We start from the raw sequence: 22,825 nt of genomic DNA, 5'->3' as shown, positions 1-22,825 counted from the left end.
TTGATGTTTGTTCCATAGCAAAGCACGAGTGTTGACACAAACCAAACAATGCATATATTTCTTGGTTGTCTTTCAAAGAATATGGTAAGCTGAAAGCACATTTTTCCAGACTTATTATAGGCTAGGCGAGTGCAATGATTTTTTCTCCCGTTGCAACGTACGGACATATTGGCTAGTTATTATTATTAGCATATAAAAACTCTTATGTTTCTTGTTTCTAATGATTATTCTTTGGCATGGAAGACTCTATGATCACGTATCCAGGCCATATTGTACGATTAATCTGTAGCTGGAAATTTAATCATGGTTACGACTTCTGCATAGTCCATCTCAGCAATAATAGAATGAATTGTACGCTCTAAAATCAATGCAATTCTCTCACACCAAGCAGCTAATTCAGTTTGGAGCGCACTATCGCATGTAAGAGACCCTTTGCATGTTGTGAAAATAATGGCTTTTGTAGTCTCTCCCAGCACCATTTCGGCTTTGCCGATCTGTCTGTTGCCACAAACAAACCGTCCGGGTTCAATTTTGTTCAACCTTCAGGTGGTCCGGTCCAGCTCCAGTCATCACCTACCGTACTAGTGTGCCGCTATGCCGATGTTGAAGCATTTATCTATCTTGTAATGTGCAATGACATTTTTTTTCATTGATAATGTCACTATGTGGATATTTCTAGATGCACAACAGAGAGTTGATGTACTCCTATAAGAATCTGCAAGAAGCTTCAGCCGGGGCGGGTCCTTGGCGTGGGTTATCATCATGAGAGTCATCCTTTACTTCTCCGGCATAAGCTCAAGCACACCGTGGTTGTGGGGATTAACTGAACGGCTAAGTAATTGTGATGACAACTACTAACGCTCGTATATTAGGGCATGGCCAACGCTCCAACTTGGAGTGCTGCCCCATAGAAAAAGTTGCTGATGTGGAGGAAGAAGGAAAAAGGCTAGTGCCTAGAGAGATGAACGACCTCTTGCAGAGCAGACATGTGTTTCGTCCAAAAGTGAAAGAAAGGAAGAGAAAAGAACCAGTTCGCTGCATGTGTAGAGGGAAAAGCAAAGGAGGTACGACACATGTGTGGTCCGGTCAAGTTATGCATGCATTGGACAGAAAAAACTTATACAATGGTCTCAGCTACATGGCACATGCTACATGATGTTGTCCCTATTGTATATGCCCTTATTGGACGGAGGGAGTAGTTGAATAAAATCTACTTTCATCCTGCAAAAAAGATATCTGCTTTCATAATGTGAAAAATGTTCCCTCTGTCAATACAGCGTGACAGTGAATAAAAAAAAGCGCTGACATTCATGTTAAAAATCGAAATTTAGTGGAAAAAGGTATTTTTCGTGAAATTATCCAATTTTCTCAACCGACCAAATGACGCCTAGTGAGGAGTGAGTCTTCCGGATCTCTCCTACCCCCAGATCCACCACCCGCCCCGGCGACGGCCACCGCCATGGCCGCCCCAGCCACGCCGCGCCTCCTGCTCTCGCCGACGTCCAAGGACCTCATCACCGGAAGCTCCTTCGCCTCGCCTCCTTCCCCCACCTCCTCCTCCCCCGACCCCGCCTCCCCGCTCGACGCCTTCGCCTCCGATCCCGTTCTCTCCGCCTTCCTCTCCCCGTCCTTCTCCCCCTCCGACTTCTCCTCCGCCGCGCTCTCCTCCGGCCTTGCCGCCTCCCGCGCCGAGCAGCTGCAGGACGCCATCCGCCTCCTCCGTCGCCACCTCCGCGCCGAGGTGCTGCGCCGACATCCGCTCCTCCTCTCGCACCTCCTCTCCCTCCGCTCCGCCTCCGCCTCCCTCTCCAGTCTCCCCTCCAACCTCCGCCTCCTCTTCTCCCACCTCTCCCTACTCTCATCTCACCTCTCGGCGCCGCGCGCCCACCTCGCGCTCTCCTCCTCCTCCCTCTCCAGCCTCCTCGCCACCGCCGACCTCCTCCTCCACTCCCACCGTCTCGTCCGCCTCTCCTCACGCCTCCTCGCCTCCTCCCCTGCCCCCGACCTCGCCCGCCAGGCTGAGCTCCATCGCGAGATCCGCCTCCTATACGAGGAGAAGAACCTCTCCGGCATCAATGCCGTTGATGAGGAAATGCGCAAGGTTGATGCTGCCGCCTCCAAGCTCCGATCGGAGGCCAGTGCTGTGATCGACCGTGGCATCACCGAGTCCAACCAGAACGACATCTGGTGCGGTCTGCAGGTGTACTACAATCTTGGAGAACTGAAGCCGGCGGTTGAGGGGCTCGTGGGGAAGTGCAAGGCAGCAGGGGCGAAGAGCGTGACCGTGGCACTGGACATGAAGGCGATATCGATGGCTGGTGGTGGAGGCGGCCCTGGAGGCGTGCAGAGAAGCGGCACGCCACAGCTTGGTGGCAGTAAGAGGGCAGCGGATGCACTCTGGGAAAGGATGAGGCAGTGCATGGAGGAGCTGCATCGGGCAGTCACCGCTGCATGGCAGCTGCAGACTGTGCTCACCAAGAAGCGTGTGCCGTTCACACAAATGCTGTTCCTTGAGGAGGTTTGGCAGGTGAGCCACGATCTTTGAATTAATGATGAGGATTTCAAATTGATGGAAATGACAATTTAGAACTATGTTGCAGTGAACTTGGTGCGAAAAACATACTCTATATCATGATTTTTTGGCAGTATGATTGTCACTTGAGAATTATGAGATATGTAGGCAGTCAAAGAGATACGAAATGACATATGCACACAGAAAATGAATATATCAGTATATGTTTAGGTTTCACTGTTTTTTCAATTCTTATGTTGACTAGACTTTAGTTTTGCTGGTGGGGATTTATGGTATATCGAAGAGCAATGTTATTGATTACACAAATAGTCCTATTTTTCCTCCCGTAGGGGCCTCTGGTCTTTTGATTAGAGTAGATGTCGCGAGAGAGCAGAGCATACCGCGCTGCCATAGTCGTGAGGATCTTAATAGTCGGTCGCTACTGTTGTCATAGTCAACGATGGTTGAAACTTCCAGGAAAAAGCTTCGAATTGGGAGGGCAATCCTCTCCCCACTCAGTCCACCAATAACTCCCATCTCCCAACATCTCATTACCACCCCGTCGTCGAGAGCAGACAGCCCTTCTGTTGATGGAAACTGATGATTGCCTCCCCCCCACCTGAATATCCAGCCTTCAAATGGTATCCAGCCCCTCAAATGTAGACTAGACTGATACATTGGTAAATGTATAGCCTCTTCTAGCTTCCATAATCACAGCTTTCTGTTCTTCAGAGTTAAAAGTGGAGTGTTCCATGTTTTATCTGCAATCAGATTCTAAATTTTTCTATGTCACTGTTCCTAGTTCCTATATTGCCTCAAAATTGTTTACATTTGCAACGATAGTTTAATATGTTTGGTATGTTCGCTTGTTTCCAAAGTATGGCGTTAACACTTAACAGGCACATCCTGTGTCTTGATCCCTTCTTTATTCTTTCTTAAATAATTATTTGTTATATGTGCTTGAACTTATACTGACAGAAATTCTTTTGCAGGAGGGTGAGCCTCTGTTGACAGAGAGAGTATGGGATGCAATTGTTAAGGCCTTTGCAAGCCAGCTGAAATCTGTCTTTACTGCGTCAAGCTTTGTCAAGGAAATATTTACTCTTGGATATCCAAGACTGTTCTCAATGATTGAGAACCTTCTTGAGAGGATTTCAAGAGATACTGATGTAAAGGGTACCCTTCCAGCACTTACTCCCGAAGGAAAAGATCACATGGTTGCAGCCATTGAGATATTCCAGACCGCCTTTTTGGCTCTTAGTCAGAGTCGTCTTTCTGATTACATCAATAGCATATTTCCTATGTCAAACCGTGGAAGTATACCATCAAAGGATCAAATATCAAGGCTAATATCTCGCATCCAAGAGGAAATTGAAGTTGTGCGAACTCATGGGCATTTGCTGCTTCTTGTTCTACGTGAAATTGGAAAGATCTTGCTTCTTTTAGCACAAAGAGCTGAATATCAGGTACACACTATTTTCTACTAATTATTTTTATAAGTCTGTAGGTATTTTCTGCTTTCTAAGTTTATTCATCAAATTTTAGCAAATGCTCCTCATGTCAGGTTGCATTGAATACAAGTTCCCAGTAATGTGTGTGAAACTTGTCTATACTTGTTTTTGCTGTCGTTTTAGCTCTTCCACATTGTTGAAATTTCTCCAAGCTTGGCTTGGCACATGTGTCGATTGGCTTGAGCAGTTGAGCTCCAGCTTTAAAGATGCTTTGATCTTAATCCCTTCCAACTAGGGAGAAGCATTTTCCCTTGGCTTCTGCCGTATGCATGGTGTCCGCATGCCCGAGAAGCAGGAAATCAGTGTTGTCTCCTTAGGCGGCTATAGTTGTCTGCGAGCTCATTGTCTTGAACCGGTTGGTTTTTCATTCCTGAGTTGAGTGGGAACCTAATCAGTCACCTCCCGTCCCGACCTTTATTACTAGATGCCGCTCATCGTTTGATTCTTCTCATCTTCTGGACTTCAAAACTCCTGCTCACACTTGTCAGAAAGTCAAGCTTACCCATTGAGACCAATAAATATGCAGGTTTTAGTCAGGTCTGTGATTGTTTGGGTTAGCTTTCCCCTAGGTTGTGGTAGCTGTGGTTGCATCCATAAAAGTAATGCTTTCTTGTTGTTTTCGTTGGCTAAACTTTTTGTTCTGTTACAGCCGTATTGAATGTTGCAAGTAATGGAAGAAAATAAATAGAGTACATCAAACAGGAGAAATCATGAGAAAATGCTGTCCTGTAGCACACTGCTTAATGTGTCCCTGTCTTCATGTGCATTCCGATTCAGCAGTGTCAGCTGTCCCTCAATCTTTTCCTACAGAAAGGCTGGATTGCCTTTTCAGGGAAGTAAAAGGGGCATGCATCATCTGAGCCTATAACTGCAATGGCTATACCTGTTGGTGCTGCTACATGACAGTCTTCTTTTTCGTTGTCTTATTTATAGTCTCACTGCCTGTCTATCCTTCATATGCATTTGATAATGCCTCCCTTCTTTCCTCGTATGTGCTGCCTTGTATATGTGCATACACTTGTGCAGTTATTGGCATCACTTCCATTATTGCGCGCATTTGCTGACATATATTTTGCTTCAAATGTAGATCTCTACTGGCCCTGAAGCCCGTCAAGTTACTGGCACAGTGACTCCAGCTCAATTAAAAAACTTTGCTCTGTGTCTACATCTCCACGAGGTTCACACACGTATTTCAAGCATCCTGTCAACACTCCCAAATGTTGCTTCTGAAGTCCTTTCCCCATCTCTTGGGGTCATATATGGGGTTGCTTGTGATTCGGTGACCTCCCTATTCCAAGCAATGCTCGATCGTCTGGAATCATGCATTCTGCAAATGCACGAGCAGGACTTTGGAGCTGATGGAATGGATGGAGCGATGGACAATAATGCATCAGCCTACATGGAGGAGCTTCAGAAGTGTGCCGTCCACTTCCGCAGTGAGTTCTTGTCAAAGCTTCTGCCATCATCAGCCTCCCGCTCGGAGACCATATGTACCATAATGGTTAGAAGGATGGCTTCAAGGATCCTTATATTCTTCATAAGACACGCTTCTCTTGTCAGGCCACTCTCTGAAGCAGGGAAGTTGAGAATGGCTAGGGACATGGCCGAGCTGGAGCTAGCTGTCGGTCAGAATCTGTTTCCTGTGGAGCAGCTGGGCTCTCCATACCGGGCATTGCGTGCGTTCCGCCCCGTCCTATTCCTGGAAACATGTCAGCTTGACAAGTCTCCACTCCTTCAGGACTTACCACCCAGCGTGATCCTCCACCACCTATATTCGCGAGGGCCGGATGAGCTACACTCGCCCTTACAGCGAAACAAGCTGACACCGCTGCAGTACTCTCTGTGGCTTGATTCACAAGGCGAGGATCAGATCTGGAAGGGCGTGAAGGCAACCCTGGACGACTATGAGATGAAGGTCAGGTCCCGTGGAGACAAGGAGTTCAGTCCAGTGTACCCTCTCATGTGTCAGATTGGATCTGCATTGTCACAGGCCACACCTTGACATGCGTTCAGTTCGGCTGTGCAGCGTACATTTGTATCACCATCCTGTAGGCATTGTTCTTGAGAGATCGCTTGAGCCCCGGCATAGATTTTATACCCATGAAATAGCACCTATATTTCTCTTTGATCACAAAAATGTTGAAAGTACAGAGCTTGTGTTTCTGGTGGGAATTGCCATGTTCTGAATTCTGATATGTTTGATCATTGTACATCGCTGGAGAATCATGTGAACTGAATCTGCAAACCTCGTTAAGATGCGTTATGAAATTTAAAGTTCTTTCATTAAAAAAAGAGAGTTCTGAAAGGCTTGGAACGAATTTGCATTTTATTTTTATTTTCTGAGAATCATTTCTATTCATCTCACCAAGGTACATGTTTTTTGTGTGTACTCCCTCCGTGAAGAAATACAAGAGGGATAGTAGGTGCTGCAACATTTGTGGTGCAACCGGTCATGTTCAATGGGATTGCATTGCACGTCGTGGGTCTTCATCGAAAATTGTTGCGTGGGTCCGGAAGGACCAGGTTGTTGACCGTTCTGTTGGGGCTCGGGTCTCACATAAGGAACAAAAGATTTGGCGCAGAAAATCTCGGAATCTGGTTCAACAGAATAAGGATAAAAAGCAAATTTGGATTATCAAACGGAATAGGAGGGATCTGGTACAATCTGTTGCCCGCTATACCAAAAATACCCCGGACGTTTCGCCTCCTCACCAACCTATCACCACTGTTCAGATTCCCGAGACCATGGTGCCGCCCCTGTTTTCCCCATCACCTTGCGCCCCTGTGCTCTCCTCTACCCCTAACCTCGAGCTCTCCTCCACTCCAATCCTTGCGCCGCCAATGGCTAACCTACCAGTGCTTCCCTACCAGTTTGTGCTGGGGGAGATGGACATCCAGCACGGTCCGGAGGGGAGGCTGCAGCGGAACATGGTGATCGTGGATGATCCCCCTCTGGATCACTCGCAGCATGCATTGGTCATGGTGGTGCTGGCAGAGGTCAGAAGGGTTCTTCGTGATGATCATGCTGCTCCTACGGTTGAGGGTGAGATCTATCCTTTCTGTGTTGGTTTAATCAGATTCAGCGGCAGTCTTGTTCGAGATACGATGATTAGCATAGGAGAGCAACCTTTAGATGAGAACTCTAGCTTCTATTTGTTGCGCCATGATGAAGGTCCCAATATGCGTAGGCCTGTGATTGAGAGGGATGCTTGGGTTATGTTGCTTGGTTTTCCCCTGAATTACCAAACTGAGCATTACATCATCAAGGCGATGTCCTGTTTTGGGAGATGTATGTATTGGCACCGCCCAGGTCATAGAAAATCGCGTGTGCTTGTGCGTGTGCTCATTAACGAACTTGCTCTGGTGCCCTATAGTCTGGTTGTTAAGAGATTCACTGATATCAGCGGTCTTGGCACCTCGTGGATTGTCCCTGTTTATGTGCTTAACGGAAGAAATCCTAGCCAGGGTCTGGTGGGTGATGAAGAGGCGCCTCCTCCATTGGGTGCTTCTCCACACCCTGAGCATCTACCTTTTCTGAATGCAATGCAACAGGCACAACACAATGCGCAGGTCTGGCAACTTCAAAATGCTGCCAATGCTTGGGAAGCAGCTCCACCGCCTCCTCCGCCACAGCAAGGCTGGGGTGAGTGGCCAATTCTTCCCCCTGTTCCACCTGTGTATCAAGGCTTTAGCTATAGAAGATTCACTGGTTATGAAGGTCCTTCTATGATGGATGGAATTCAGACTGCAGACTCTGGTTTTGATGATGGCTTGCGCATTTGGAACGAACATGTGGCAATGATCGAAGATGTGGCAGAAAGATTTATTCAGGGCAGTCCTAATGGAGATCTTGCTTTCCAGCAGGTGAACTCACATGAAGTGGTTGTTGAAATACCAGAGGAGGAGAACTGGCTTTCATTCATGATCTGTTTTTACTGCACGGTGTACACCCCGAGGCTTTGTTGGAGTTCTGAAGATGATAGCAGGACTAGTCTCTGGATAAAATTTGCCAATGGGCTGCAGAACACTCTGGTGGATCTGGTAGGAAGTGCATGCTTCACATCCTTCCCTTTTTCACCATTTGAACCGGGTACTAATGTCATTTGCTTGCCTGAAGATGCTTGGTCTTTTTGCTGTGATTTTGTGGCTGATCAACTTAACAAACTTCTGCATCTGGATAGTTGTGAGTCAATGACTGTGGAAGTCAACTCACAGTTGGAGAACGTACCTCATCTTGAACAGCAGCATGATATGATGGAGCTTGATATGGTCAGACGAAGTGTGAGGGCTAGTAGGTACCAGGGTTTCAAGCCACCATCTCCGGCGGACAACAAACGTAGGCCCTCATATGTTAAGCCGAGAAGGACTCCTGATATCCTGGAGATGCAGCAAGGAAATGGAGCTGAGGAAACTTCTGCTGCAACTCACGTCCCCCCTCCCACTACGATTGAAACTCTGCAATATCTTGGCACAACCCAGTGTGTTATTCCTCAGGAGGAGCTCACTAGTGAGAAGCTGCTTGCTCCTCTCAAGGGCAAGGAGAAGAACGAGGCCTAGGCCCTTATTTAGATTCCTTGTTCCATCTGCTCTGTTGCGTTTTATCAGCGTATTTCTGAACTCTTTTATACGCTTTATCTAGCTTGTTTCAAGACTTTAGTGGCCTCGGTTATGTGGAATATTTTGTCCTGGAATATCCGTGGTTTGAATGCTACTACCAAATGTGATGCCCTTCATAATAAGATTGATGAATCAAACTGCTCGATCGTTTGCTTGCAAGAAACTAAGAAACCTGATTTTGATCATTCTTTTATTAGAAAATGTTGTCCAAGGAGATTTGATAAATTTGAGTTCATTCCGTCTGATGGCGCTTCAGGTGGTCTAGTTATTATTTGGTGTAGCAGTCAGTTTGTGGGCCAGATCATCCATCAGTTTTCCTTTGCGATCACAATTAAAATGACCTTGGTTCAAACAAATGAGAGTTGGCTTCTATCAAATATTTATGGACCATGTGATGGGCCTGAAAGATTAGTTTTCACAGATTGGATGGATAATTTAAACATTGAAGCACAGGATCTGTGGCTTTTCATGGGTTCAACTTCATACGATCTTTGGATAACAGAAACTTACCTGGTGGAAATGTGGATGATGTGCTCAAATTTAATGAGATCATTAGTCACCTCGGATTGCTTGAAATTCCAATCAAAGGAAGGAAGTACACTTGGAGTAACATGCAAGAAAACCCCTTACTTGAACAACTAGATTGGTTCTTTTCTTCTCCAGAATGGATTCTCAAATTCCCAAATACCTTGGCAAAACCTCTGGCTCGACCAATCTCTGATCATGTTCCTTGAATTCTTTCAGTGGAAACAAAAATCCCAAGATCTAAGCTTTTCAGGTTTGAAAAATTTTGGCCCTCTCATCCTGGATTTTTGGATGTAGTGAAAACATCTTGGTTAGCACCAATTAAGGCCTCTTCCAGTGCCACCAGAATCTCAGCAAAATTAAAGAGATTAAGATATGCTTTAAAAAAATGGAGTAAGTCCATCTCTAAGTTAAAGCTCTTAATTGAGAATTGTAATAAAATTCTGCTCCAGATTGATAACCTTGAGGAATTGAGACAGCTCTCCACCCCAGAAGCTAATTTCAGAAACATTCTTAAAGCACATGTGCTAAGATTGCTTAAATACCAAAGTGAATATTGGAAAAAACGGTGCACTTTTCGATGGGCAATCCAAGGTGAGGAAAATACCAAATACTTTCAAGCACGTGCAATGGAAAGGTTAAAGAGAAATGCCATCACAAATCTGCTCATGACTGACCGTCGTTTGATTGAGAACCATGATGAAAAGGCTGCGGCTTTTTATGACTGCTTTAAAAGAAGAATGGGGGTCTCTAACCAACTTGAGTTTGATTTTCAACTCTCTGAGCTCATTCAAAAATGCCAAGGTCTAGAAGAACTTTCGGTACCGTTCACGAAAGAGGAAATAGATAATGTAATTAAGATCATTCCAGCTGATCGTGCACCAGGACCAGATGGCTTCAATGGACTTTTCCTTAAGGTATGTTGGGAGATAATCAAAGAGGATTTCTATGCTCTCTGTGAAGACTTCTGGAATGGTACAATAAATCTTTAGTGTTTAAACACATCTTTAATCACGTTGATCCCAAAAAAATTGACTCCTGAAACAGTCAATGATTATAGACCGATCTCCTTGCTAAATTGCGTTCTCAAGGTTATCACAAATTTTTTGTCTGAGAGGCTTCAACGCTGGATTTGAAAGGTAGTACATCGTAACCAATATGGGTTCATTAAGACTAGGACAATTCAAGATTGCCTCGGATGGGCATTTGAGTATTTGCACCAATGCAAACACTCGGGCAGGGAGATTGTGATTCTAAAATTAGATTTCGAAAATGCCTTCGACACGATGGAACATTCTTTCATTCTGAAAAATGCTAGAATGCAAGGGTTTTGACGAAAGATGGTGTATGTGGATTAAAATGTTGTTACAATCAGGATCTTCCTCGATTCTTCTAAACGGTATACCTGGCACATAATTTAAATGCAAACGGGGAGTGAGACAAGGTGACCCGATATCCCCCTTGTTATTTGTGCTCGCGACAGATTTATTGCAGTCCTTAATTAATAAAGCATGGTTAGATGGTTTAATTAACCTACCAATCAATCAGCCTGCTTCAGAAGATTACCCGGTTGTGCAATACGCCGACGATACATTAATCATTCTCCCAGCAAATCAACATGAGCTCCAAACAATTAAGGGGATTCTTGACTCATATGCAAGGGCAACGGGTCTGAAAATCAACTACGCAAAATCACAATTAATGCCAATTAATGTGAATGCTCAAAAAGCTATTGATCTGGCCAGTGTGCTAGGCTGTCAGGTAGGAGATATGCCGTTTACTTATTTGGGACCGCCCCTCGGTACTACAAGGCCAACTGTTAGAGACTTGATGCCATTGGTCGACAGAATTGAAAGGAGATTGACTGGAACGTCTATCTGGTTATCCTATGGAGAACGAGTTCAACTGATCAACTCTGCACTTTCGTCACTTCTATCTTTTGCCATGTGTGTTCTTAAAATTCCACTAAAGTTGATCGACAGTTTTGACCGTGCGAGGAGACACTGTCTGTGGAGGAAAGAAGTAGACATAGATGCCAAAACTCACTCCTTAGCAGCTTGGGATATGATCTGTCGCCCAAAGAAAAAAAGGGGGTCTTGGAATCTTAAACTTGCAAATTCAAAACAAAGCATTACTACTCAAATACCTCCATAAGTTTATTCACAAAAAAGACGTGCCATGGGTAATGCTAGTCTGGAATGCTCATTATGATGAGTCACCCCCCGCGCAAAACCAAGTTGCGGTTCTTTTTGGTGGCGTGATGTTTTCTCTCTGATGGATATCTATCGCGGGATCACCACCTGTATGCCTGCTGCCGGAGATATGATTTTACTCTGGAAAGATGTTTGGTTGGATGAAAGACCGTTGATGGACACACATGAACACCTTTTCTCTTATACCAAAAACGAAGATATTTCATTGGCACAATACTACAAAAACATTGGTCATGAGGATAATTTCCTCTTACCTCTATCAATGGAAGCCAGAGCTGAGCTGGACAACCTGCAAGAGATAATGGAAGGAATAACCTTGGAACCGATGGGGACAGACGAATGGATTTTATGCCGGGGAGATACAGATTTTAAACCTAAGAAGTTCTATAACATCATGTTCAGAAATATAGTGGCGCCACAATGCATCGCCTCCATTTGGAAAACAAAATGTATCATGAGACATAAAGTGTTTGCATGGTTAATGTTGAATGACAGGGTCAATACAAGGGACATGCTACTTAGAAGACATTTCAACATTGGGGATGATCACAACTGTCCGGTGTGTGACATGGAGGTTTCGGAAACAAACACCCATCTATTCTACGACTGTCCATTTGCTACAAAGTGTTGGGAAACGGTGGGAATTCATTGGGATAATCAACTGGACATGCAGCACAAATATGAAAGAGCTAGAACAAGCTGGCAGGGTCCTCTCTTCAAGGAGATTACCATATTGACACTATGGAACATTTGGAAGCAACGAAATAGAGTGGTGTTTGATGGGGAGGTGGCCACCCACTTTGAATGGCTGAGGAAGATCAAGGAAGATTTTGTGATTTTGGGTTTCAGGATCAACCCTCAAAACCTATCCTTTTTGGAGGGTTTTAGCAACTCTCTTACAGTTTAAACCTTCTTCTTTGTAGTCTAGCTTATTTCTTCTTTTACTTCCTTTTGGATACTGCCCTTGATTGGCATATCTTTTTTGTGTATAACCATGTAAAACTTTCTTGTACCCCCACCCCTGTTAACCATAGGTTAACATTTGATTAATAAAAAGTAACAGTAGGAGTCTCTCCTGCTGTTTTCATTGGTCAAAAAAAGAAATATAAGAGGGATTAGATCACTATTTTAGATCACATGTATAGAACGGGTTGGTCTTTCATTCTTTCGTTTGTTTTCGTCTCTGGGAAGGCCTGGGGGTGATTGAAGAAGGATCTTTATCTTTTTCTGTTACCGTGGGAAATTAACTGAACTATTCAAGTATAGTTCTTGCGAAACATAGTCCAAAATAACATAAACAAATAGGATATCAAGTGATATGAATTGTTACAGAACCTCAAACATAGGGAATTTTGAAGTGGTGTGATGTCTTTGAATGGCTCACAGAAAATAACATCCAAATTTTAGAGAAACGAAAAGAAGATGGACAAAAGTCGGACTTATAAAAAGTATACAATAGGTTCTGAGATCATGTAGGCTGTCAGGTACAATTGAGTGTAAAAAGGGAGAACTCTAATCCTATGATATAGCCGTTCTTGGCACATTTACTAAAGAATAAATTTCCAAATTTCATAGAAAAATACTCGAAAGGAATTCTCCAGGGAGGGCATTGTCTCATTTCGCAACAATTTTACTTTGAAATTTGAACACAACTCCCCACTCGAGCTCAAGCAGGCAAAAGAATGCTAAAATAAATCAAACACCATTTTTTTAATAATGTGTCTCATCATTTTTTAAATCAAGTCTAGGTTATATTAGATAATGACATCATCGAGTCTAATAATGGGGGTAACTGAACCACATACACAAAAACAACCATAAACAAATGTGTGACTACAACCACGAACGCGTGCCTCAAGAATTCCGTCAAAACTGCATCCTAACTTATCATCGTTGGTCACCATAGTTCTGCTGGTGATAGACTTTTTTTTGTCAAATTGAGATTGCTTTTACCACGCTTACCGCGTGGTCTCGCTGGTGATAGATAACATCAAGAAATTCAACCATTGAAATACTTGCAAAAACCTATAGAGGATCAAATCTTCGTTGAGTCATGTGTATAACAAGATTGACAATCGCACATTATACTATGGGGACACCACCCTGATTTAGATTGACAGTCGACAAGTAGCACCAGTCAAGGGTGATGACCTTGCTCACAAAGGCTTGAAAGAAGGAGTTAATGAAGGTGACGAGGATATCGCGGATAATACCCATGGACCCACATTGACAAAGAACATGGCGGGAATAAGAACATCTAAATTCCTCAACAACGCCTCGTCAAGGGCCGCAGAGATTGAAAGTTGAGTTGAGGACTTTGAAGGAACACCGCCATCACCGCTGGAGCAATGTCACCACGACACCAAAGCCGAACAAAAAAGATCTTACTACACAACAAAAGAGGGACAATAATCCCAGCGTTCGAGCCGAAGGGGAGATTGATCTGGAATATAAGACTATAAACAACAAATAAGTATTTCCTCTGTAAACTAAAACTAAAACGTCTTATATTAGTTTATTTATAGGTAGTACGATGATGAAATTAATTTTATGCCACATAAAGTAGATACACTAATGGAGTAAGTGATAGTCAAAGATTTATCCTAGTGAAACCTAAGGTTCAAAGTATTTTATATGGGAGGAAGTATTTTTAATGGAAAAAGAAATAGAGGAAGGGGGAATGAACTCAGTCCCCAACTCCCCATCTCCTCCAAGCAGGAATCGTCTTGACGCTGAGGAAGGGGAAGTAAGAGTGAGAGCAGCATAATGGGGCGGTGGTGTTCGCCGGCGTCGGCGGAGCCGCGGTCGGTGCAGCTGCTCCTGCTGGGCGTCGCCCTCGTCGCCGCCTCCTTCTACGCCGGCACCCTCTTCCAGTCCTCCGCCTCCCCCGCGCTCATATTGCCCCCTTCCGTCTCCCGGTCGCCCGGTTCCCCCAATCCCCAAGGTACCTATCTACTCTCCGCTCCCGGGCCTCAGTGCACGCCTCCCCTGTCGATCCGCCGCTGGATCGCAATTATTTGTTCAGTTCTGTCCAATACCTGCCGCGGCTTTAAGCTTCCTATTCAGGTTATCTCAGATGCTCCTACGTTGTCACTAGAGGCGTAATGCTTGAGAAATTCACTCTCCGAAATTGCTGCACTTGTCTCCGACAAGATGTAAATCTACTGGGCCTTGACATAGTTTGTTTCAGTTCATACGCAAAGTTATACTGTCAGTTTGGTCTTGACAGTTTGCCCTGGTTCTAGATTTGTTTTTCTCTTTCTCTGAGTTGCAGCTTACGCTAGAAATGTGCCATATCGCGCATCTATCCTGAACTCCTAGTGTACCATGAGAACGTTTCCATGCCAAAGAGGTTAAACCTGTTTGATTTCCACTTGCAGATGCTTCAGAGTTCACGAAGAAAGTTGGTGTTAGTTACCGAACGGCGTCAATCTCAGTTCCTGATTATGGACTTGATGTGTGCCCTTTGGAATACAACGAGCATATTCCCTGTCATGATGCCGCCTATATAAGAAGCTTAAGGAACCTGGATAGATCTAGACATGAGGATCTTGAAGCTAAATGCCCTCCACGAGAGGACAGCTTGTTCTGTTTGGTGCCCCCACCAAATGACTACAAGATACCGATAAGATGGCCAACAAGTCGGGACTATGTATGGCGTAGTAATGTGAACCATTCACACCTTTCTGAGGTAAAAGGAGGACAGAATTGGGTGCATGAGAATGGTAAGCTTTGGTGGTTTCCGGGTGGTGGCACTCACTTCAAGCGTGGTGCATCAGAATACATAGAGAGGTAACCTTGGATTGCTTGCCTAATTTCCTGGTGTGTAGTTTAATATTTAGGCTGTATAATGGTCTGATCCTTGTAATATCTTGTATATCAATATTTGGATGTGACGCCTAGTAGCAAAATTCTGAGCATTGTCAACTTTGATCTGATATTACTCCCCTTTAGCAAACATCCTACTTGAAGCATAAACACCAAATAATAGCAGTCTCATGTTGCTGCCCTCTTGTATCTCGTACAAAAGATCTTGCGGTGAGATAATTTCTGTAAATGGATCAATGCAGGCTAGGAAATATGACAACCAATAGTACTGGTGATCTCCGCTCCGCAGGAGTTGTTCAAGTTTTGGATGTTGGATGCGGTGTTGCCAGCTTCTCTGCTTATCTTCTTCCCCTAGATATTCATACTATGTCATTCGCACCAAAAGATGGCCATGAGAATCAAATCCAGTTTGCTTTAGAGCGTGGGATTGGTGCAATGATCTCTGTGTTGGCCACAAAGCAATTACCGTATCCTGGAAATTCATTTGAAATGGTTCATTGCTCCCGATGTCGTGTTGACTGGCATGAAAATGGTAAGATTCACATACTGTTAGTGTTTATGCTAAGCTGCTGAGCACATTTCAAAATTTAAGATGTGGCAGTGTTTTTATGTGGGATCTTGTTAGTTATATTCTGTTTTCAGTTTATTGTAACAAGCCCTTAAAAGTAAGTTGGTTCGCATAAAAATGTGTCCTCTTTCATCATTGATATTTTTGTTCTACTAAAAGTTCCTTCTGATGATGATCCTTTGTTTATGAATTCTACTTTAGAAACGCACCATTCAACCAGTAGCTCTTTCCTTTTTTGCAGATGGAATATTGCTCAAAGAGGTCGATCGTCTTTTGCGACCTAATGGATATTTTGTATATTCTGCTCCACCAGCTTATAGAAAAGATAAAGATTTCCCTATTATTTGGGAGAAGCTAATTAATATCACATCAGCAATGTGTTGGAAGCTTATTGCTAAGCATGTTCAGACTGCTATATGGATCAAACCTGAAGATGAATCTTGCCGACAGAAAAATTCTGATACGGGGATCCTGAATATCTGTGACCCCAGTGACACTTCTTCATGGCAATCTCCATTAATGAACTGTGTTCGGTTGAACACGGACCAATCAAAAATTCAGAAACTGCCTTCCAGACCTGAACGCCTGTTATTTTATTCGAGGAGTTTGGAAATAATAGGTCAGTCCATTTCCATTGCCTACAAAAGAGAAAGAACGAGCTAGTTTTGGTTCTGCATGTTTGGGCCATGTTCCATTCTGGAGCTCAAAATTTTGAAGTGAAACTTATTCCTCTATGTTTAACATATGTTTGAAAATCGGAAAAAAAGCGAGTATGCTTATTGGCTGTGGTACCTGCAACTAGCTGACTGTCAGCGGCTTACTGGAGTTTTTCTGAGTGTAGGCCTGTTGTTTAAAGCTTTTTTTTTTGTCCCTTCAAATATTAAGGTTTTTAAAGAGCTGACCATTTTTGGAGCACTGAACATCAACCTTTCCTTAGTGTTAGCAAGCCAATCCTAAGGGAAGGGTAACCCCAGCACTTAGACCCCGGAAGGGAATTGGGTTAAGAATTTCCCAGGTTGGGATGTGGCGGTTGACAACGACGTTAGGAAGTCCGGAGACACCGGTGGGGGCCTCGAGAAGAGTTATCTTTTCTGCCTAATGGCCTGTCAACCCTGGAAGTCATTCTTGTGGCAGAGTCCTATTTGACATTCCTTGACCTTACTATTGAAATGTTGATATTACTGCTCACATAAGGCTTTAATTGAGCAAGACAATAATTTTGAGTAATAGGAAAACAGTTTGGGTGTGGCATTTCACAAATATGACATGTTACTTCTTGAAGCATACAAATATTTCTGTAAATTGCAGATATACCATCTGTGATTTAAATTGTACTAATATTTTTTTAGGTAAATCTAGTTTGATCTTTGGCTCGATCATGTAGCACATATGTATAAGTATAAACTATTTTCTGGAATATGTTTTCTAGGAGTTACTCCAGAGAAGTTTGACAATAATAACCAGTTCTGGCGGGACCAGGTTCGCAAGTACTGGTCATTTCTTGGTGTTGGAAAGACTAGCATACGGAATATCATGGACATGAATGCTAATTATGGTGGATTTGCTATGGCACTAAGCACTGATCCTGTCTGGATTATGAATATAGTACCCTATACAACCATCAACACACTGCCTGTTATCTATGACCGGGGGTTAATTGGTTCCTACCATGACTGGTTAGTATTTCTTCTGAACATATAAACCTCTATTTCCCTTGTTATGACGAAACAAAAACCATTATGCTGCAGGTGTCAGCCATTCTCAACATATCCTAGGTCATATGATTTGCTGCATGCTTTCCACCTCTTTTCACACTATCAAGGTCATGTAGGAGGTTGCTTATTGGAAGATATCATGCTAGAAATAGATCGCATCATTCGTCCACAGGTAATATTGATATATACTCCCTCCTTTTTATATACACAACTACCTTGTATTTTGTGTCATCTTTGACCGTTGTTTTGACCAACAAAATATGAGTTATATGCCACAAAAAGTATATAATTGGATTCATATTTGAAAAAAGTTTCAAATGGTATATTTTTTAGTACATATAGGTATATAACATATGTTTTAAGGGCCAAATCGACGGTCAAAGTTAGACTCGAAATATGTGGCCTTGATTCAAATATGTATTTACACATTGCATATCATATCTAGGTTGCCAATGTTTGTAAGAACAGTATTTTTCTTCTTCCTTCTACCAACGGTTTTAATTTTTGAAAGAGTGATTCATGTTCATTGAAAGAGTGATTCATGTTCATTGAAAGAGTGATTCATGTTCATCTCACAATAGAGTGCCTAAGCACAGTCTTGTTGCTTTAAATATCTAATATTTTAGGTATATCTATTTGTTGTATCTTCACAGATAAATAGAATGGAAATGTCTTCTCTTGTCATTGGATCTATTTTCTTAAAGTACTCCCTCCGTTCACTATTATAAGATGTTCTAACTTTTTTCTGAATCGGATATATATAGGCGCATTTTAGTGTGTTTGTTCACTCGTTTCAATCCTTATGTAGTCAATACTGAAATATGCAAAACGTCTTATAATAGTGAACGGAGGGAGCGCATCATTTTTCTAGTGAAAACTGCTCCTTCGATGTTTGAACATGCCATCGGTCAGGTTTTTATTTAATCACTTTACTAGATTTGTTAAGGACTAATTTTCAATTTGATTTTAAATTTCCCCAAATGGTGTGGAACATGCCTTATGACGGTTTTGTGCAGGGCCGCTTAAATACTGATTGAAATATCATAAATGGTCATGTGCAAGAAATGATTTCTCCAGGGAAATACGATAGTATGTGGTCTGATCAGCCTGTTTCTCAATGTATAACAATTGGCCATGTGCAAGAAATGATTTGTACCTAATGCAGTATAAATTGCAAGCAACCTTTCTCGCCACTTAGAAATATTTTTGTGTCAGCATGAGCTTCTATGTTTCTCTTTCTCGAATACCATAGATCAAATATGATAATATAGTGATGGAAATTAAATTCATAGACAATAATCCATTCTGCATCACAATAATTTTGGACATGCAGGGTTTTATCATTATCAGAGATGAGAATACCACTCTCTCAAGAATCAGTGATCTCGCACCAAAGTTCCTATGGGATGTCACCACTCACACGTTGGAAAATGAGGAAAACAGGCCGGAGCAGGTGTTGATTTGTAGGAAGAAATTCTGGGCTATAGTTTGACTGGTGCTTGTGCCTGAAGATTTTATCTTATGTCCTATCTTACCATCCTGTATCTTGCTGACACAACATAAGGAAGATTTTCGGGTGTACAAAAAAGATTTCAAGATGTTCCTCCAGTATGCACAAGACATTTTGTCGCGGATTCTTTCCAGCTGAGGTCACCGCATCACAGAAAAAAAGCAGAGGACATGACTGGGATTTCCTTCAGGAAATCTTCAGCCTGCTTTTCAGTGCTTGTGATTTAATGCCAACTTCTTATCTCAGAATGACGAATCGGCAGGTGTAGGACAAGATAACCAATGACTGTTCTAGATTTTCATGTAATTTGCTAATTTTGTAAACTAGTTTAGTTTAGTTTTTTCCTCTTCTTCTGGAGAACCTTGGTTACGACATACAGTTATGCAGCAAATGATGAGGCATAGTTTTTTCGTTATATCTGTTGTTACTGTTGCGGATCCAGTAAGTGTGAATCAGGCACTCGTGCTTTAACACGTACTGCCCAGGCTTGGATAGTGTGGAGAGAAATGGTAAAATCTTCGATTTGGTGAAACTAAGAGCCTGTTCACAATTCCGGCAGCTCCGCGAAATCCCGGGAGCTGCGGAGCCGGGAAACAGCAGCTTCACGATTTTTAACAGTACCTCCACCCGCTCTGGGAGTGGAGTTATGGTCCACCCGCTCTGGGAGTGGAGTTATGGAGCGGAGGTCCTCCAAACAGGTTCTAACTTGCGGTTGGTAAGCTTGAAATCTGGAAACAAACATCACGAGTCGGTACGTCCTGAACCCATGGGCATATTTTTTGTTGTTGAAAAATGCACCCACTTTCTGAAAAATGCATTTTAAACACATTTTAAAATGTCAAAAAATTCAAAAGAAAATTCCATGCATATATGTTTGCAAATGTGTGTGCGCGGTATAAAGTTTTGTGAAAAAATGAATTTTCATTTTGTCTCCGCAAAAAAGACAAATTTTGGTGCTTCTAAATAACGTTTTATGACATAGTTTTTTGTCTTTTTTGCACGGGCCATAAAAAAGTTATTTTTTCACGAAACTTTATGCACGCACATAAAACATGAAGACGTATCCGTGAAATCTTTTTCAGATTTTTTTTAGCATTTAGAAATGTGTTTTTCAAAATGGGTTCGTATGTACCCGGATTCATCGATGCACTTCCTCAAAAATCAAGTCCTATACATGAGCAGGACCTTTTCAAAGAAAAATTGAATAAATGTTTTTTTTAGAGAATGGATCATGTGATCCTGATATCTGAGACCCATCAAGGACTTTTGGGCGGCCTCCACGGTGGAAGTCGTGGAGCAGCGAAAACAAGCGAGTAATCCGCAAAGTAGGAATATGCTTTATGAAATATAACGGCAAGGCATAGACATGTCTGTGTCTAGATGTTTGTTTTTGTAGTCGGACCCAGCGACTTCAGCAGTCGCGACTGAAAGTGCTAGTTATCGACTAGAGGGGGGGTGAATAGGCGATTTTTATGAAAGTCTTCAAAACATGAGAGTTTCGAAGACAAACAATAGAAATGAACCTATTGATATGCAGCCGAAGGTAAACTATACTAAGCAACCCATAGTCAAGTATGCAATAAAGTGAAAGCACGAAGACTAATAGCAGCTAGGTAGTAAGGATCAGGATGGAAGATGGTATGAAGCCAAACAACGATAGTAGTCACACAGTGAAGACAAATAGGTAAAGCAAATAGGCAATGACTTCATGAAGACGAACTGTAAGTAAGGAGAGGGAGAGGATAGAACCAGTCACTTGTTGAGGACACAGGATTTGTTGGACCAGTTCCAGTTGCTGTGACAACTGTACGTCTGGTTAGGGAGGCTGAGATTCAACTCAGAAGACCGCGTCTTCACCTTATTCCCCTTGAGCTAAGTACACCCAGTCCTCGCCCAATCACTCTGGTAAGTCTTCAAGGTAGACTTCCAAACCTTCACAGACTTCGTTCACCGGCGATCCATAATGACTTTTGGATGCTCAGAACGCGACGCCTAACCGGCTGGAGAATTCACAGTCCTCAAGTGTAACAAGTCTTCAGGTCACGCGGACAGAAAGACTTCAGTGATGCCTAACACTCTTTGGCTCTGGGTGTTTGGGCTTTGTCCTCGCAAGGATTTCTCTCTCTCAAAAGCTTCGGAGGTGGGTTGCTCTCAAACGACAAAAGCCGTGCACTAACTCTGAGCAGCCACCAATTTATGGTGTAGGGGGTGGGCTATTTATAGCCACTAGGCAACCCGACCTGATTTGTCCGAAATGACCCTGGGTCACTAAGGAACTGACACGTGTTCCAACTGTCAGATTTCAAACACACGCAGCAACTTTGCTTGGGCTACAAGTAAAGTTGACTCATCCAGCTCTGGATAAGATTTGCTCTCATTGTCTTCGCTCGAAGACATAGGATTTTGGTTGAGCATCACTTCAGTCACTCTGACTTTGTTCACTGGGACCCCACTTAACAGTACGGTGGTTCCTACGACTCAACAAAGAAGAAAAGGAAACAACGAAACAACTAAGTCTTCGCGCTCCATAGTCTTCACGCAATGCCTTCTCTTGTCATAGTCTTCAATGTGAATATCTTCACATACCACCATTGTCTTCAATGTCTTCATACATTTTTAGGGGTCATCTCCGGTAGGTAAACCGACTCAATGAGGGACTACTACCTCTGTTATCCTGCAATTCTCACAAACACATTAGTTCCTCAACCAGGTTTGTCGTCAATACTCCAAAACCAACTAGGGGTGGCACTAGATGCACTTACAATCTCCCCCTTTTTGGTGATTGATGACAAACTGGTTGAAGTTTTCAACGGGGATAAAAACATGTGCAATTGTCTTCATAAGTAGCAAAAGGCTCCCCCTGAAGATGTGCATATAAGTAATTTGCTTTTGGAATGCAAATGCACATGGCAGGTTGTACTTGTGGAGATCCTCTTCAACTTATGAAGATAATTCATCATGCCTGATTTGATATAACAAAGATAATGACATGCACAATGAAAAATAGACGTCTGCAAAAATGACTAAGTGCGGAATTTATCCTCGCACATGCGGAATTTATCATCGCATCACACAATAGCAGAAAACGTAGCAGACGACCATCAAGTTTAAGTGTTACAACTCAAAGAACCAAATGTATCAAAAGCGAGAGTTGTAAACACTAGGCAAAATATAAAACAACCGCCCATATGGACCCGCTTGAAGACTATCAACTCATATGCTTCTCCCCTTTTGTCAGTAAGGACCAAAAAGGTTTGAAGACATAGAGCCTCTACTCGTTCCCCGAAGGAGTAGGAGAGGATGTAGGGTCAGCGTCGGGGTTCGGCGGTGCAGACGAACTTGGTGCAGTGTCGATACGTGCTGAAGTTGGAGGAGGTGAAGTAGCATCATCTTGATCATCGATCACTCTTGCATTCACCGTTGCAACGAAGGAGGAATAATCAGAGTCTTCAAGAGACGGAGTTCGACGCAAGACATCATTCCTTGGAGGAGTGGAGTCAAACTTGAATCGTTCAGTGAAGCCATCGTCTTGAAGATCTGCTTCAGCACTCAGCAATGTCAAACTCTTCCATGACCTCCGACAGGTTTCATGAGTACCAAAGGCATTCTTGGTGGCAAGATTGCGAATACGATTGACGTCCACCAAGAGGCTTTGCATCTGACGCTTCAGCCAGAAGTGATGCTTATCCTATTTCTGATGCAAGGCGACGAGAAGTTCTCGGTCATTGAGAACACGAGATCGCTTCCGAGGCCTTTGAGCAATAGTGTTTTCAGTGGCTTCAGTTTGAGCACGGTGAGGTAAGCGTGTATTTCCGGCCAAAGGATA

The 22,825-nt window shown here is 43.1% G+C and overlaps 2 protein-coding genes across 3 annotated transcripts; both read left to right on the top strand.

The window, feature by feature from the left end:
• Positions 1-1,351: 1,351 nt before the first annotated feature.
• Positions 1,352-6,387, top strand: LOC109753065 (conserved oligomeric Golgi complex subunit 5). The gene is made up of 3 exons (XM_020311998.4): positions 1,352-2,527; positions 3,505-3,978; positions 5,111-6,387. Exons 1-3 carry the CDS (start codon positions 1,460-1,462, stop codon positions 6,023-6,025), a joined length of 2,457 nt encoding a protein of 818 aa, XP_020167587.3. The 5' UTR covers positions 1,352-1,459; the 3' UTR covers positions 6,026-6,387.
• Positions 6,388-14,014: 7,627 nt separating this feature from the next.
• On the top strand, positions 14,015-19,414 carry LOC109737402 (probable methyltransferase PMT7). Of its 2 annotated transcripts, XR_006662104.2 has the most exons (8): positions 14,015-14,322; positions 14,759-15,170; positions 15,449-15,738; positions 16,016-16,393; positions 17,204-17,450; positions 17,523-17,661; positions 18,506-18,578; positions 18,823-19,414. XR_006662104.2 is itself a non-coding variant. In XM_040386201.3 (7 exons), exons 1-7 carry the CDS (start codon positions 14,145-14,147, stop codon positions 18,979-18,981), a joined length of 1,803 nt encoding a protein of 600 aa, XP_040242135.1. In that variant the 5' UTR covers positions 14,015-14,144; the 3' UTR covers positions 18,982-19,414. The 2 variants fall into 2 exon arrangements, 1 of the variants encoding a protein (XP_040242135.1); XM_040386201.3 differs by lacking the exon at positions 18,506-18,578.
• Positions 19,415-22,825: the final 3,411 nt, after the last annotated feature.

This window comes from Aegilops tauschii, chromosome 1, assembly GCF_002575655.3.
Source record: "Aegilops tauschii subsp. strangulata cultivar AL8/78 chromosome 1, Aet v6.0, whole genome shotgun sequence".
Classification (NCBI taxonomy): Eukaryota; Viridiplantae; Streptophyta; class Magnoliopsida; order Poales; family Poaceae; genus Aegilops; species Aegilops tauschii.
The sequence above is the reverse complement of the archived record's forward strand: the minus strand, read 5'-3'. Positions and strand labels throughout refer to the sequence as shown.